Raw genomic sequence first — 14,600 nt, 5'->3', positions numbered from 1 at the left:
ATGTTTTACTTTCCTCTACTCTTCACCAGCCCCCACCCTTGGACTACCTTTCACAGCTGTGATAGTTTATGATTAGCGCCCCAGAGGGCTTTAAATACCTGGACCTCCCCTCCAGTCCTGGTCGGGTCGTTCTGTATGCTGGTTCGGTGTTCTGGACTCTGTATCTTTATCTGTGTTCAGTGTTCATGGAGTCCTGGACGTTACCATCATCTGCCGCGTCTCCGGCGTGAGACGACGTGCCAGCCATCACCACCTGTCGCCGCTTGCCTGGAGTGGGACACCGTCTGCGCTCTCTAATCCTCTACGGGAGGTTTTCCTGTGTTCCCACTCCAGACGTCAAGCCGGCGCGCATCACTTCCTATTCCACGGGAGGATGTGTCTCTTCGCCCCGGTCCTCTGGGACCCCGGTGTTCTGCGCTGCCCGTCTGCAGCTTCCGAGGGGTATCTCCGTGCCAGGCCTGAAGTGGTGTTCCCACTCCAGACGTCAAGCCGGCGCGCTCCCACTCCAGACGTCAAGCCGGCGCGCTCCCACTCCGACGTCAAGCCGGCGCGCATCGATTCCTAGTTCCACGGGAGGATGCGTCTCTTCGCCCCGGTCCTCTGGGACCCCGGTGTTCTGCGCTGCCCATCTGCAGCTTCCGAGTTGTATCTCCGTGCCAGGCTTCCGCCGTCGGAACCCTGCCATCCCTGTAAGCAGCTCTGGCCCTCGCCCTGTCCAAGGCCTTAACCCTGTTCTCTGTCCCTGTCTCCAGCCCGCCTCCCCGGGCCTCTGTCCCTGTTCCCCCTCTCCAGTGCCCCTGTTCCTGCCCTGACTTTTTGCCCTGGCCCTGTCCCTTAGCCTTAGCCCCTTAGCCTGCTCGCCTCTTAAAGGCACAGTGCCACATTTTTCCCTATTTCTTTGTTTCCAGTGTTTTGGTGTTCTCCCTTAAAGGGACAGTGCCGCTTTTTGTTTGTATTGAATAAATGCCCTGTTTTGGCTTACTCTCATACCTGTCTTGTGTTGTGCGATTGGGGTCGGTTACAAACCATAACAGTACGACCCGACCCGTCGACGACCCCAGCCAGCACAGACAGTGTATGTGAGTTTGCCCTTTTTAGTTCCCCTGTTAGCTTCCCTGTTTAGTTTCCCCTGTTAGTTTCCACTGTTGACTCCCCTCTTAGCTCCCCTGTTAGCCTCGTTAGCTCCCCTGTTGCAGTTAGCACCTCAGCTAGTCTTACTAGCATAGGCCCTGCGGCCCTCACTGCCCCGGCAGCTAGCACAAGCCCAGTAGCTAGTACTGTCCCGGTAGCGGTTAGCACCTCAGCTAGTCCTACTAGCATAGGCCCTGCGGCCCTCACTGTCCCGGCAGCTAGCACAAGCCCAGTAGCTAGTACGGCCCCTGTAGCAGTTAGCACCACAGCTAGTCTTACTAGCATAGGCCCTGCGGCCCTCACTGCCCCGGCAGCTAGCACAAGCCCAGTAACTAGTACTGTCCCTGTAGCAGTTAGCACCTCAGCTAGTCCTACTAGCATAGGCCCCGTGGCCCTCACTGCCCCGGCAGCTAGCACAAGCCCAGTAGCCAGTACTGCTTCTGCAGCAGTTAGCCTCCGCAGCCTTCACTGCCCAGGCTGTTAACACTGCCCAGACAGCCAGCTCAGGCCCTATAGCTAACAAGGCCTCTGATGCTGGGACCGCCCCGTCGGCCGGCAAGGCCCCTGTGGTTAGCTTAGCCCCTGTAGCCAATGTAGCTTTGGCAGCTACCCCCTTAGCTCCCTCAACAGACACGGGCTCCATAGCTAACAAGGCCTCCGATGCTGGGACCGCCTCGTCGGCCGGCAAGGCCCCTGTGGTTAGCCTAGCTCCCGTAGCTTGCACTGCTAGCAGACTCTCTGCAGCTAGTACTGCTCCTGCACTTAGCTCAGCCCCTGCTAGAGTACTCCAGGTTGCCTTTGTAGCCTCTACCACCAGCATGTCTCCCACTGCTAGGACTGCCCCTTCAGCTAGCAAGGTCAGTTTCCCCACTGCTAGGACTGCCCCTTCAGCTAGCAAGGTCAGTCTCCCCACTGCTAGGACTGCCTCTTCAGCTAGCAAGGTCAGTTTCCCCACTGCTAGGACTGCCCCTTCAGCTAGCAAGGTCAGTTTCCCCACTGCTAGGACTGCCCCTTCAGCTAGCAAGGTCAGTCTCCCCGCTGCTAGGACTGCCCCTTCAGCTAGCAAGGTCAGTCTCCCCACTGCTAGGACTGCCCCTTCAGCTAGCAAGGTCAGTCTCCCCACTGCTAGGACTGCCCCTTCAGCTAGCAAGGTCAGTTTCCCCACAGCTAGGACTGTCCTTCCAGCTAGCTTGTTCTCTCTTGCTGGTCCAGCCCTGTCTGCTAGCCTAGCTCCGGCAGCTAGCGCAGCCTCTATGTTAATGTAGCAGTACAGCTAGCATAGGCCCTGTAGCTAGCAGTGCCCTGGCAGCTACCCTGTCCCTCTGCTAGCCCCACTTTAGGTGTAGCTTCCCCTGCTAGCTTGGCCCAATTTTTTTAGTTTGTTGCTTTGTCATGTCCCCTGCCCCGCTGTCTGATTTTTTGGGTCGCCCGGTGGCTCCCGTGGAGGGGGGGGGTACTGTGAGGTTTCGCCTGTTCCCTGGACCATTAATTCCCTGTTCTCCTCACCTCACCAGCCCCCACCTTTGGACTTTCCCTGTCTACTCTCCTCAACAGCCCCCACCCTTGCGATGTTTTACTTTCCTCTACTCTTCACCAGCCCCCACCCTTGGACTACCTTTCACAGCTGTGATAGTTTATGATTAGCGCCCCAGAGGGCTTTAAATACCTGGACCTCCCCTCCAGTCCTGGTCGGGTCGTTCTGTATGCTGGTTCGGTGTTCTGGACTCTGTATCTTTATCTGTGTTCAGTGTTCATGGAGTCCTGGACGTTACCATCACCTGCCGCGTCTCCGGCGTGAGACGACGTGCCAGCCATCACCACCTGTCGCCGTTTGCCTGGAGTGGGACACCGTCTGCGCTCTCTAATCCTCTACGGGAGGTTTTCCTGTGTTCCCACTCCAGACGTCAAGCCGGCGCGCATCACTTCCTATTCCACGGGAGGATGCGTCTCTTCGCCCCGGTCCTCTGGGACCCCGGTGTTCTGCGCTGCCCGTCTGCAGCTTCCGAGGGGTATCTCCGTGCCAGGCCTGAAGTGGTGTTCCCACTCCAGACGTCAAGCCGGCGCGCTCCCACTCCAGACGTCAAGCCGGCGCGCTCCCACTCCGACGTCAAGCCGGCGCGCATCGCTTCCTAGTTCCACGGGAGGATGCGTCTCTTCGCCCCGGTCCTCTGGGACCCCGGTGTTCTGCGCTGCCCGTCTGCAGCTTCCGAGGGGTATCTCCGTGCCAGGCTTCCGCCGTCGGAACCCTGCCATCCCTGTAAGCAGCTCTGGCCCTTGCCCTGTCCAAGGCCTTAACCCTGTTCTCTGTCCCTGTTCCCCCTCTCCAGTGCCCCTGTTCCTGCCCTGACTTTTTGCCCTGGCCCTGTCCCTTAGCCTTAGCCCCTTAGCCTGCTCGCCTCTTAAAGGCACAGTGCCACATTTTTCCCTATTTCTTTGTTTCCAGTGTTTTGGTGTTCTCCCTTAAAGGGACAGTGCCGCTTTTTGTTTGTATTGAATAAATGCCCTGTTTTGGCTTACTCTCATACCTGTCTTGTGTTGTGCGATTGGGGTCGGTTACAAACCATAACAGTTTTGTGGCTATTATCCAGAATAATAAGAGTTATAAAAAAATGCATACAGAATTATGAAGCTTTCAGGAAGTGTAATTCTGAAAAATTCCAATGCAGATCGACAGCTAGTCCTCTACAAAATGGCCACAAAAAGGGCGGCTATGTGGTGCAGTGGGCAAGGCGCTCACCACGAATACTGGAGACTGGGCTCGAACAGGTTCGCCTCCCTGTTCGAGCCCAGCGCTCCACATTGCTTTCAGTTGAGCTGGTCGTCGGCACTAATACACATTGGCAGTATTAGGGGGAGGGAAACTGATGGGTGGGGATCGGTTGGTGCGCCTGCGCAGTAGAATCAGGAAGCAACAGGGACGGGGCCCTTCCAAAGCCCAGACCCCTGACGCTGAAAGATCGAGCCGCGCAGGTGGAAAGATGCGACTGCTGTTACCTCGAGTATCGGAGCTATGTATGACTTAGTCCAAATTTTATTTTGCGTGCAGAATTTAATTCAAAACTCCAAATTCACCCTTCCCAAAATATATGTTTGTAACACAGCAGGGTCATTACTGAAAATGTTCATAATTTTCTTGTTCGCCAAATAACACACACACCCCCACCAACTTTCTTCCGTGCAACTTGCTGAGCGCCTCTCCAGTCGAGCTGCTGTGGTGTTCAAAATATTGATATTTTGATATTGATCTGCCATTGTTGTGTAACATGGCATCTCTTCTCTAGAGTCTTCTTTCTCTCTTTATCTACTCTAGAAGTGAAACTGAAACTTAAAAAGCGTACACCGGTGGGGGCGGGGCTGGTGGGGGCAGTAGGCAATTAATTTACTCAGTGGATGCCTGAACACAGAATGACACCGGTATCACTGACTACCGCGGCAAGCCTAGGTGGAACTAAGTATAACTTAATAAAAAAGATACATCTCATCTTTATTCCAACTCTCTTTTTCCTCAAGTATATCATCCATCCATCCATCATCCATCCATCCATCCATCCATTACAGTGATAGGGACGCCGTACATTTGTGAGTGCCATCCTTCGGATAAGACGTTAATTTGGTCATCAAAGAAGGGCACCTATCAAGAAGAGTAGGGGGTTCCCTGATGTTACTGGTATTCCTAATTCCCAATCAGGTCTCTGACATCAAGGCCTCCTAACCATTCCTCTCCTGAATTGGCTGATATTTATCCCTGTCTCCTGAGCCATTCAGCCATTGTGTAGTGTGATGTGTAGCCTGGTGTATGGCAGCCATTGTGCCTGTGTAGCCCACATTGGTGGTGGAGGAGGCAATTTGAGTGTCTTTGAAGGCGCTATATGAATGCAATGATTCATTCATTCATTCATTCTTAGCTCCTGAACGACCATGATGCCCCTAAAAGAAAATAGCTTCATTCACCAAATTAAACCACTCAAAATAGTCGGTCAGGTGAAACCATCAAGGCAGAGGATCAACTCAACCAGGAGGCCCCCTAACACCTCTTTTTGTTTTCTCTCCCCTCTCCTCAGGTACTTCCATGCCCTCTACCTGGGTGCCCAGAGTCGTTGGCATGGTAAAGGGCCGCGCCGTCACTTCCACTGGCGTCTGATGTTCGAGAGCGCTGACATCACCATGCTGCGCCTCCTAGAGGCCTTCCTCAAGTCAGCACCTCAGCTGGTCCTACAGCTCAGCATCATGATCCACGGGAACACTGTCCTGCCCCTGCAAGGTGAGACTGCTTCTATCTATCTATCTATCTATCTATCTATCTATCTATCTATCTATCTATCTATCTATCTATCTATCTATCTATCTATCTATCTATCTATCTATCTATCTATCTATCTATCTATCTATCTATCTATCTATCTATCTATCTATCTATCTATCTATCTATCTATCTATCTATCTATCTATCTATCTATCTATCTATCTATCTATCTATCTATCTATCTATCTATCTATCTATCTATCTATCTATCTATCTATCTATCTATCTATATCTATCTATATCTATCTATCTATCTGTCTGTCTGTCTGTCTGTCTGTCTGTCTGTCTGTCTGTCTGTCTGTCTGTCTGTCTGTCTGTCTGTCTGTCTGTCTGTCTGTCTGTCTGTCTGTCTGTCTGTCTGTCTGTCTGTCTGTCTGTCTGTCTGTCTGTCTGTCTGTCTGTCTGTCTGTCTGTCTGTCTGTCTGTCTGTCTGTCTGTCTGTCTGTCTGTCTGTCTGTCTGTCTGTCTGTCTGTCTGTCTGTCTGTCTGTCTGTCTGTCTGTCTGTCTGTCTGTCTGTCTGTCTGTCTGTCTGTCTGTCTGTCTGTCTGTCTGTCTGTCTGTCTGTCTGTCTGTCTGTCTGTCTGTCTGTCTGTCTGTCTGTCTGTCTGTCTGTCTGTCTGTCTGTCTGTCTGTCTGTCTGTCTGTCTGTCTGTCTGTCTGTCTGTCTGTCTGTCTGTCTGTCTGTCTGTCTGTCTGTCTGTCTGTCTGTCTGTCTGTCTGTCTGTCTGTCTGTCTGTCTGTCTGTCTGTCTGTCTGTCTGTCTGTCTGTCTGTCTGTCTGTCTGTCTGTCTGTCTGTCTGTCTGTCTGTCTGTCTGTCTGTCTGTCTGTCTGTCTGTCTGTCTGTCTGTCTGTCTGTCTGTCTGTCTGTCTGTCTGTCTGTCTGTCTGTCTGTCTGTCTGTCTGTCTGTCTGTCTGTCTGTCTGTCTGTCTGTCTGTCTGTCTGTCTGTCTGTCTGTCTGTCTGTCTGTCTGTCTGTCTGTCTGTCTGTCTGTCTGTCTGTCTGTCTGTCTGTCTGTCTGTCTGTCTGTCTGTCTGTCTGTCTGTCTGTCTGTCTGTCTGTCTGTCTGTCTGTCTGTCTGTCTGTCTGTCTGTCTGTCTGTCTGTCTGTCTGTCTGTCTGTCTGTCTGTCTGTCTGTCTGTCTGTCTGTCTGTCTGTCTGTCTGTCTGTCTGTCTGTCTGTCTGTCTGTCTGTCTGTCTGTCTGTCTGTCTGTCTGTCTGTCTGTCTGTCTGTCTGTCTGTCTGTCTGTCTGTCTGTCTGTCTGTCTGTCTGTCTGTCTGTCTGTCTGTCTGTCTGTCTGTCTTTAGTCAGCTGTTGTTTCCAGCCTCCCAGTAGACCTTGTGCCCAGCTGTGAGGCCAGACTCCTAGAACCCACCTCACCCCTGCCCATTTTTGACAACCTAGGATGGCTTAGAGTAGACGACAGAGTACAGCAACTTGCAATGGGTCTGATCTACAAGATAAACTACACCACTAAGGTACCCATGTACATGTCGAAATACTTCCCAAAGGTCAGTGAATACCACAACCACAACACCAAAGGGAGTTCCACATGTTCCTCATGTTCAACCCAGATTCGGCTCATACAAGGGAATAAACACGTTTTGCAATTATGCCACATCAATGTGGAACGCCCTACCCACAGCCGCTAAAAAATGTGAATCCCTACCCACCTGTCGCACATTTCTGTATTCGCTGTAACCTGTCTACTTGGGGAATAATATTAAAACACCCTAAAACGCTCCATTCTCTCTCCTCCTGTGTTCTGCTATTGGGCTCCGCCAAACCCCATCCCAACACAAACCTCCCTCCCTATGCTTGCACCTTGCACACCCCCCCCTCCCCCCCCACCTCCTCCCCCCAGCCACACCCTCCCCCCCACCCACACCCTCCCAATGTACAGTCTCCTCCCCCTCGTATGTATATATGTTCTGTTAGGATCTCTGTTTAACAGTACTGTATATTTGCATATTGTGTATGTCACAAATGTAACAGTACTGTATAACAGAGAGACTTGTAAAAGTCAACCAGGAGACCTTCTATCCCAGGCGCCTTCCCGCTCTGCATCCTCTGCAAAGCCTCTAGCAGCTCCTGGGCTGACAGGAGGGAGGGAGGCTCTCAAAGAAGGACCGTGCCACCTCTGGCTCTTCCTGGTACAAAGTCTTATAAAGCTCTCAGTAAAACCCAACCGCACACTGACGGAGGTCGGTTGTCTCATGCAGCATCTGCCCAGTGTCTGACCTCAAAGAGTGTAACACAGCCTCTTCTGGCCATTCTTACTCTCTAGACCAAAGAAAAAGTGAGACGGAGCATCCATCTGAACCACGTTCTGAAACCGGGACCTAACCAGAGTGCCCCCTAGCAGAGATACCCAGCAGGTCAGACAGAGCTGATTTCCTTTTGAAAACTTCAATTTGTTCTCTTTCTCCAGTGGAGCCTGCCAAATCCTGCATCTCCATCACTTCTCTCTCCAGAGCTCTCATAGATCTAGCCATGTTTCTTGTAATATTGAGAGTGTACTGTAGGCAAAAGGCAAAGCTGCTATAATCATCTTTAGATTGCCTATAGTCAGACCAAAAAGACCTAAAAGCCCCCTTAAACGTATTGTCAGACAACAGAGAGACATTAAAGTGCCAATATGCACTTTTACACTTTACATTTTTTACAAAGATGGAACACTGCACAAGGGAGTGGTCAGAGAAACCCACCGGACTTATAGAACAGCTTCTTGTGACCACACTTAGACGATGTTCAAAACAATACAACCGACCAATCCTGGCTAAAGATAGATAATTCTCTCTGGAATGAGCCCAGGTATACTGCCGCTGATTAATGTGGAGGTATCTCCAAATATCACACAGTTCAAGGGTTTCAACCAGTCGTATAAGACAGGCTTTAGAAGCAGCATGCGGCTCCTGATGATTCCTATCTAATACCGGATTTTCTGTGCAGTTAAAATCACAGATACTCCTCACCACTACAAGCACTAAGGGTCTTTTTTAACTCCGGATCCAAAAACAATAACCTTTCCAACCCCACTGTTGGAGCGTATACATTTACAAAGCACATCTTTACATTTTCAAATACAGCACAGAGTTTAAGCAACCTGCCTCATCAACAATACATGAAGCAGGTAGAAAATCCCTAGAAAAAAGAATGCCACACCCCCACTATTACTGCTCTTATGCCTGAAGAAAGCTCCACCGCCCCACTCCCTCTTCCAGTCAGATTCATCGTCAACCGTACTGTGAGTTTCCTGAAGAAAAGTTACATTTAACTTCCTGCCCCTGATCAGACTGTACAGAGCAGCTATCTTAATAAAGACCCCCGTTTAAAGTCACACATGTTTAGTATACAACAGCAACCAAACAATGACAAAATACACAGTAGGCCTACACATGATCAACATCATCATCATCATCAACCTCCTCGTTGATTTTTGTTCAGATTTTTGACAACAGTTTCTTTAAGCGGAATCCCTCTTGGTGAAAAAAGAGGGCTGCCCTGCCTCCTCACTGCTCCTCATAATGTATTGTGACAGAATCATGAAACGTCCTTCAATCAGGGAAAAACTCCTCCACAGATCTTCCCTTTGTATCTTTCAGAAAGGTGTTAATCTGCTGGAAAGAGAAATCGGGTTGTGACAAATCTCTCGAGAGCGCTTCCTCCTCCTCCTCCTCCTCCTCACTACTACTAGTGTTCTGTGTGGCCTGTTTCTCTCTGTTTCGTGTGCTTTTTCTTGCTTGAGAGGTGGCGGAGCACAATGGCTTCGTCGTTGCCACTTTACTGACCTTCGCATCACCCCTGCCAATAGACCTAGAAGCCCTGTCTTTCCTTTTCCCAGAAACCTTTATAAACTCCATATCCTCTATCCCTGTCTCATCCTCATCAACCAGTACAGACTCCGCTATCCTGGTTGCCGTACTCTCCAAATCCTCTCCCATTTCAACCTGATGATCACTGTTCAAATCATTTAGCTGATTCCCCTGATCGGTGTAGACGCTTTCAGTCTGCACAACATTTGTACCGCTTTCTCCACTATGTACCTGTGCTTGTGCAATAATTGCATCTGGCCGCTCACTCGCACTCAAGTCTGGGCAGCTACAGTAGGCTTACTTGCTGGTCTGACCGTCAGCTGTCATAGCGGCTGCATAAGCAGTCGGCTGTTCACCCATTTTATCTGGGCACGAACGGATGAAATTACCCTCTTCCCTGCACTTCAGTCTGCCTAAGCTCACATGAATATTGTAGTCAAAATCGCCAAGCCTAAATTTGTATTTAATTTTTTTATAATTTTTTAAACAAACATATAAACAAACATGACAACACACGATAAGATATACAAGCATTAATTGTCAGGGCACATCCAATGAGATCACATTTTAGTTAGTTGTCTTATATAAGATATACCCCTAATACCTGTTATCTAAAAAACCTACACACATATGCTCAGCTCGAACCCCCCCCTCCCGGACCCCACCTTGAGAAGTACCTCCACTATCCCTCGCACCTAACCAGACACTACCATTATAAGCTAGCTTTTATTCTCTCCACCACTTCTAACCACATTGACATTTTGGATTCATTGAGACCCAGAATTCTTGCTGTAGATATTTCATGGTAAATTACATCGAGATATGTAAGAAACCAAACTTTACGGCACATTTTTTCCGGTTGAAACCAGCCTAAATTTGAAAACAAAACTCATTTCCTCGTCATTCTTTTTCAGTGTCATATGTACTTGTCTCCTAAAAGAGACAATATGCTTAGCTTGCTGAGAAGTGTAGTCACAAATTGTCTGTGACTTTGTAAACGATGAAGACAAATGACTGGATTCACAGGCAAGAAAGTAGACGCTTGGATACGGTTTGAAAGTCAATGGTTTTAGGTTATCAGTTGATTTATTTCAGCAGAGCATCAGCGGCAGATTTACAGCAGTTTTACAGGATATGAAAATCTCTCTGACACACACAGCTCGGTCCCGTAGTGTGTGTTCAATGGTAATACAGTTAGATATTTAAGCATTTTCTTGACCCCAGTCCTTCGTCGAGGATAGGCTGGTCCAACTAGCATAGAAACAAAAGTTTTTTGATAGTCAAGTTCTTAAGTGTCCTTGGTCCTCTTAACAAAAGAAAGAACTTCTCCCCAACTTTAATATGGTAATGGCATCAGTCTGGTTTCGTGTGTGAGAGTGAGCGTGTGTGTGTGTGTGTGTGTGTGTGTGTGTGTGTGCATTGGCTCCTTCGAGGTGGGGTGATAACCAGTTTATCATTTTGAGTGGTTGTTCTGGGTGAGACTCTGTGTGTCTTCAATACACAAATTGGTCTGGCTGTTCTGTTCTTACACATAGTAATAAACGTATGCTGTAATAATTGGTGCTGTTATTTGGCTAATAACAATTAAAAATATACTTCAGAAGTACCCCAGACTAGATAGAGTGAACATTTGTATCTGTGATACTAATTGCCCATGTCCCACCAGCTCCTTTTCCAAAAGTTTATTCTTCATAAACGGGGGCACATTCGAAATGATAACACCCTTTCCCAGATTCGGCAGAGTGACGGGTGGAAAACAGGAGTAAGCATATCCCGAATCACCACCCCACTCTACCATTTGATTCATTTTCAAAATAGAATCAAGGAAAACGACAACCGCTTTGTTCATTCTAGAAGCCGATTTAACACTATCATACCCCACCACTGCGCCCACAGCTAAACAGCACTCCTCCACTGACACACAACACTGTGAACCGGGGAGAGTCGAAAACCATGCTTGCGTGTACATTTGTCCAAATCGGAGGAGAATCCGTGCGCCTCCATGCCTGTATAGGCACAACGGCAGCACTCACCAAACAATTGCAACCCTGTACTAAACATCTAAGCTAACACACCGTGAAAGCACAGAAAAGCCAAACCACCTCACAAGAAGGGGTCATCACAAGGTGCTGAATGAGCTCAATGGACCTTGTAGAAGTGGAGCAATTGATTGATTGATTGAAAACTTTATTAACAGATTGCAGAATGGGTACAGTACAGTACAGCTCAATACATACAATTGTTAAGGGGATGCAGACCAGAGAAAGACTTTCGTCTTGTTTACATCAGGGTCCCCCATTTTCAATTCATCATAACATATATGACATACATGACATACAGATAGACAGTACTGCTACATCTATACATTTATGACATATCAGATTTGCAAATACAGTAGTTTGTGATACAAAAAGTGTCCAGAAAAAGAGTGTATATACATTTGACGTAGAAACTGTACATTGGAGGAGGTTGGGTGGGTGGGGTGGGGTTGGTGGGTGGGGGCTGTACATTGGAGGGGGGGGGACACTGTACTCTGTACATTGGAATACTGACAAAGCCATACTTGGTAATTTACTGTACAACTGGGTTAAGACATTTGTAGGGGCCAGTTTCTAATTGCAGTCTCCCGTAGGTGTTCTTTGAGAGTGTTTTTGAAAGTGGGTAGTGATTCACATTCCTTTACAGCTTTGGGTAGGGCGTTCCACATTGATGTGGCATAATTGCGAAACGTGTTTAGTCCCTTGTTTGAGCCAAATCTGGGTTTAACATGATTTGTGGAGCTCCCTCTGTGTTGTGATCGTGGTATTCACTGACCTTTGGGAAGTATTTTGACATGTACATGGGTACCTTGGTCGCGTAGTGTATCTTGTAGACCAGGCCCATTGCAAGTTGCTGTACTCTGTCGTCTACTCTAAGCCATCCTAGGTTGTCAAAGTGGGCTGGGGTGAGGTGGGTTCTAGGAGTCAGGTCAAGCAGTAGTCTGACTAGCTTGTTTTGAGATGTTTGTAATTTGTTTTTTAGTGCCTTTGAGGTGCTTTGGTACCATGAGGTGCAAGCATAGTCGTAGTACCCTTGAATGAGTGCTCCTGCCAGAGTCTTCAGGGTATTCTTGTTTACCAGAGAGGAGATCCGGTACAAGAATCGAGTTTGTTGGTTGACTTTTTTTATTACATTGGATGCCATTTTGTCACAGGAAAGATTAGCCTCTAGGATGGAACCTAGGTAGGTAATTTCATCTTTCCTTGTGACAATATTGTCACCCACTGTAACCGAGAAGCCGTCGGTCTTGCTGAGTTTGTTATTTGAACCGAAGAGTATGGACTCTGTTTTGTCCATGTGTAATGATAGTTTGTTGTCGGCGAGCCATATGCAGATTTTGCCTAGTTCCGAGCTGAGGGCTTTTTCAACCTGTAACTTGTTCTTGTCAGAGACCAGCAGGGCTGAGTCGTCCGCAAACAGGAACAAGTTGCAGTCACAAGCTGACGACATGTCATTTGCATAAATTAGGAATAGCAATCTTCCATTTACTTGGGTATGTACTTTTAGGTAAATTTTCTGAAAAATATGGCTAGGGCTTAAGAGCAGTGGCGTCGCGTGGGTAAAATAACAGGGGAAGCCAAAAAAAAATTATTAAAAAAAAAATTATTAAATATTTTTATTAATATTTTTATTTAATTTTTTAAGTCATGCAGTCACCATGTACACTACAGTATGGCTTGGCGGCCAGTCAAACTTTCTTTTTATTTATTTAACAGATTTCAGAATGGGTACAATACAGTACGGCTCAATACACACAATTGTATAAGGGAATGCAGACCTGAGAAAGACGTTTGTCTTGTTTACATCAGGGTCATTAATACTGCTGGAGCATTGGTTCATTTTTGGTCCGATCTTTCCTTGCACGATTTTGCGCGCCACGTGGGACACTTTTCCCTTTTGGCGAGTTTATTCCACGCTTTCGGCTTTCCTTTTCTAAGCATTTTCGGGGCTACATGTGAATGAGTAAAAGTTGCGGGACGCCCAGATGTTTCCACGATAGAAAGCTCGCGTGGATCCCATAATAGTCTCTCTTAATACAGCGTTTTTAAAATCACACGACATTTTCAGGGTCGCGAGCCTACCTTTTCCCCTCGTTTTCGATGATGGAAGTGATTTAGGAAAAGCTTCGGCACGCCGAGAGGTACCCATGGATTTAATCTCGCGAGGATCGGGGCAATATTCGGCCCGTGGGAGCAGTCACGGGTTAATACAATTTTCAGAGTGCAGAGGGGAGGTGTGCAGAGGGGATGCCAGACTAATTATTCTGCCCACAGCCCCGTTTTAAACTTTTAAGGTGTGGCAGTCAGCTCGAATCTGATTGGCTAGTATCGGTTTTGGACTCTACATACATGAATCACATGGTTGAGGCTGGAGAAAGACACCTACCCCCTGCCTCTCCTCTAGCTTTTTTCTTCATATTTCATATTTGATATTAATTCATATTTTGATAGGGAGGCCTGGCTTCCGTTGGCTTCCATAAGGATTCGCCAAGAGGTTAATGTGTGCACTTTTGACAAATTGTAAGCATTACGCATGTAAAATGGTTATTTATATCTCAAATTAAGTAAAAGACGCACAATAAAAACGTTAAAATGATTACTACGTTTTCCTGGCAAAGATGTAATGCATTATGCACTGTATCTAATCAATACGCATAATCAGAATTACATTTAATAATGAAGATAACAAGTAATGAAGCAATTTCAAAGTTAGTGCATGTTTATTTTTTTTGTGTGTGATTGGTTTATTGGATACATTAATAAGTGTCTGTTGTGTCTGTGTGTGTCTCGGCCCGAGACAATGTTCGTTCAAAACGGAAACTATCGAGTAGGCCTGTCCCCGACTAAGAATTTGTATAGTCGACTTTGATTGGACCCCCCCCCATCCCCCTGGATGCAAAAACGATTTCAAATACATTATTATTATAATATTTCTTTTTTATCATTCCATTTTGGCTGTGGGGGGTGCTTTTAATGTCTGAAGGAGTTGACTGAAGGCTTCTTGTCCTCTGCGAAAGTACGCAATTGGTCCACTGATGGATACATCTTGATATTTGTCTAGTCTAGTGTGTTCATTAGACGGGTGAAATCCTCTTTCAGTGCCTCTGTGCCCGTTTTCTTAGGCAGTTAGCCTCGCTGGTATGTGCGCCATTAGCATTAGCCACGCTTCTAGGCCTCTTTGCTTTTGGAAAGAATTATCCAAATTTTTTTATAATAATTCATTAATATAGTGACCCTGGTATTGTGGTCATTGGTCACCCATGGGCTGCCACTCTGCTCTCTAACCTTATTAGAATATCAAATTGTCTTTT

General features: G+C 47.5%; 1 protein-coding gene across 1 annotated transcript in view; it reads left to right on the top strand.

Moving 5' to 3' along the window:
* The window catches only part of LOC311243707 (XK-related protein 7-like), a gene marked incomplete at both ends in the record, with an annotated part of 98,372 nt that overhangs the window by 65,482 nt on the left and 18,290 nt on the right, over positions 1 to 14,600 (top strand). The window contains one exon of the mRNA XM_084333036.1: positions 5,193 to 5,392. Within this exon, the coding sequence (XP_084189162.1) occupies positions 5,193 to 5,392 (200 nt within the window). The remainder of the gene's footprint in view (positions 1 to 5,192; positions 5,393 to 14,600) is intronic.

The sequence above is a fragment of the Notolepis coatsorum genome (genome assembly GCF_963971535.1).
Source record: "Notolepis coatsorum genome assembly, chromosome: 17".
NCBI classification, from domain to species: Eukaryota; Metazoa; Chordata; class Actinopteri; order Aulopiformes; family Paralepididae; genus Notolepis; species Notolepis coatsorum.
This window is presented reverse-complemented; position numbering and strand designations above follow the sequence as displayed.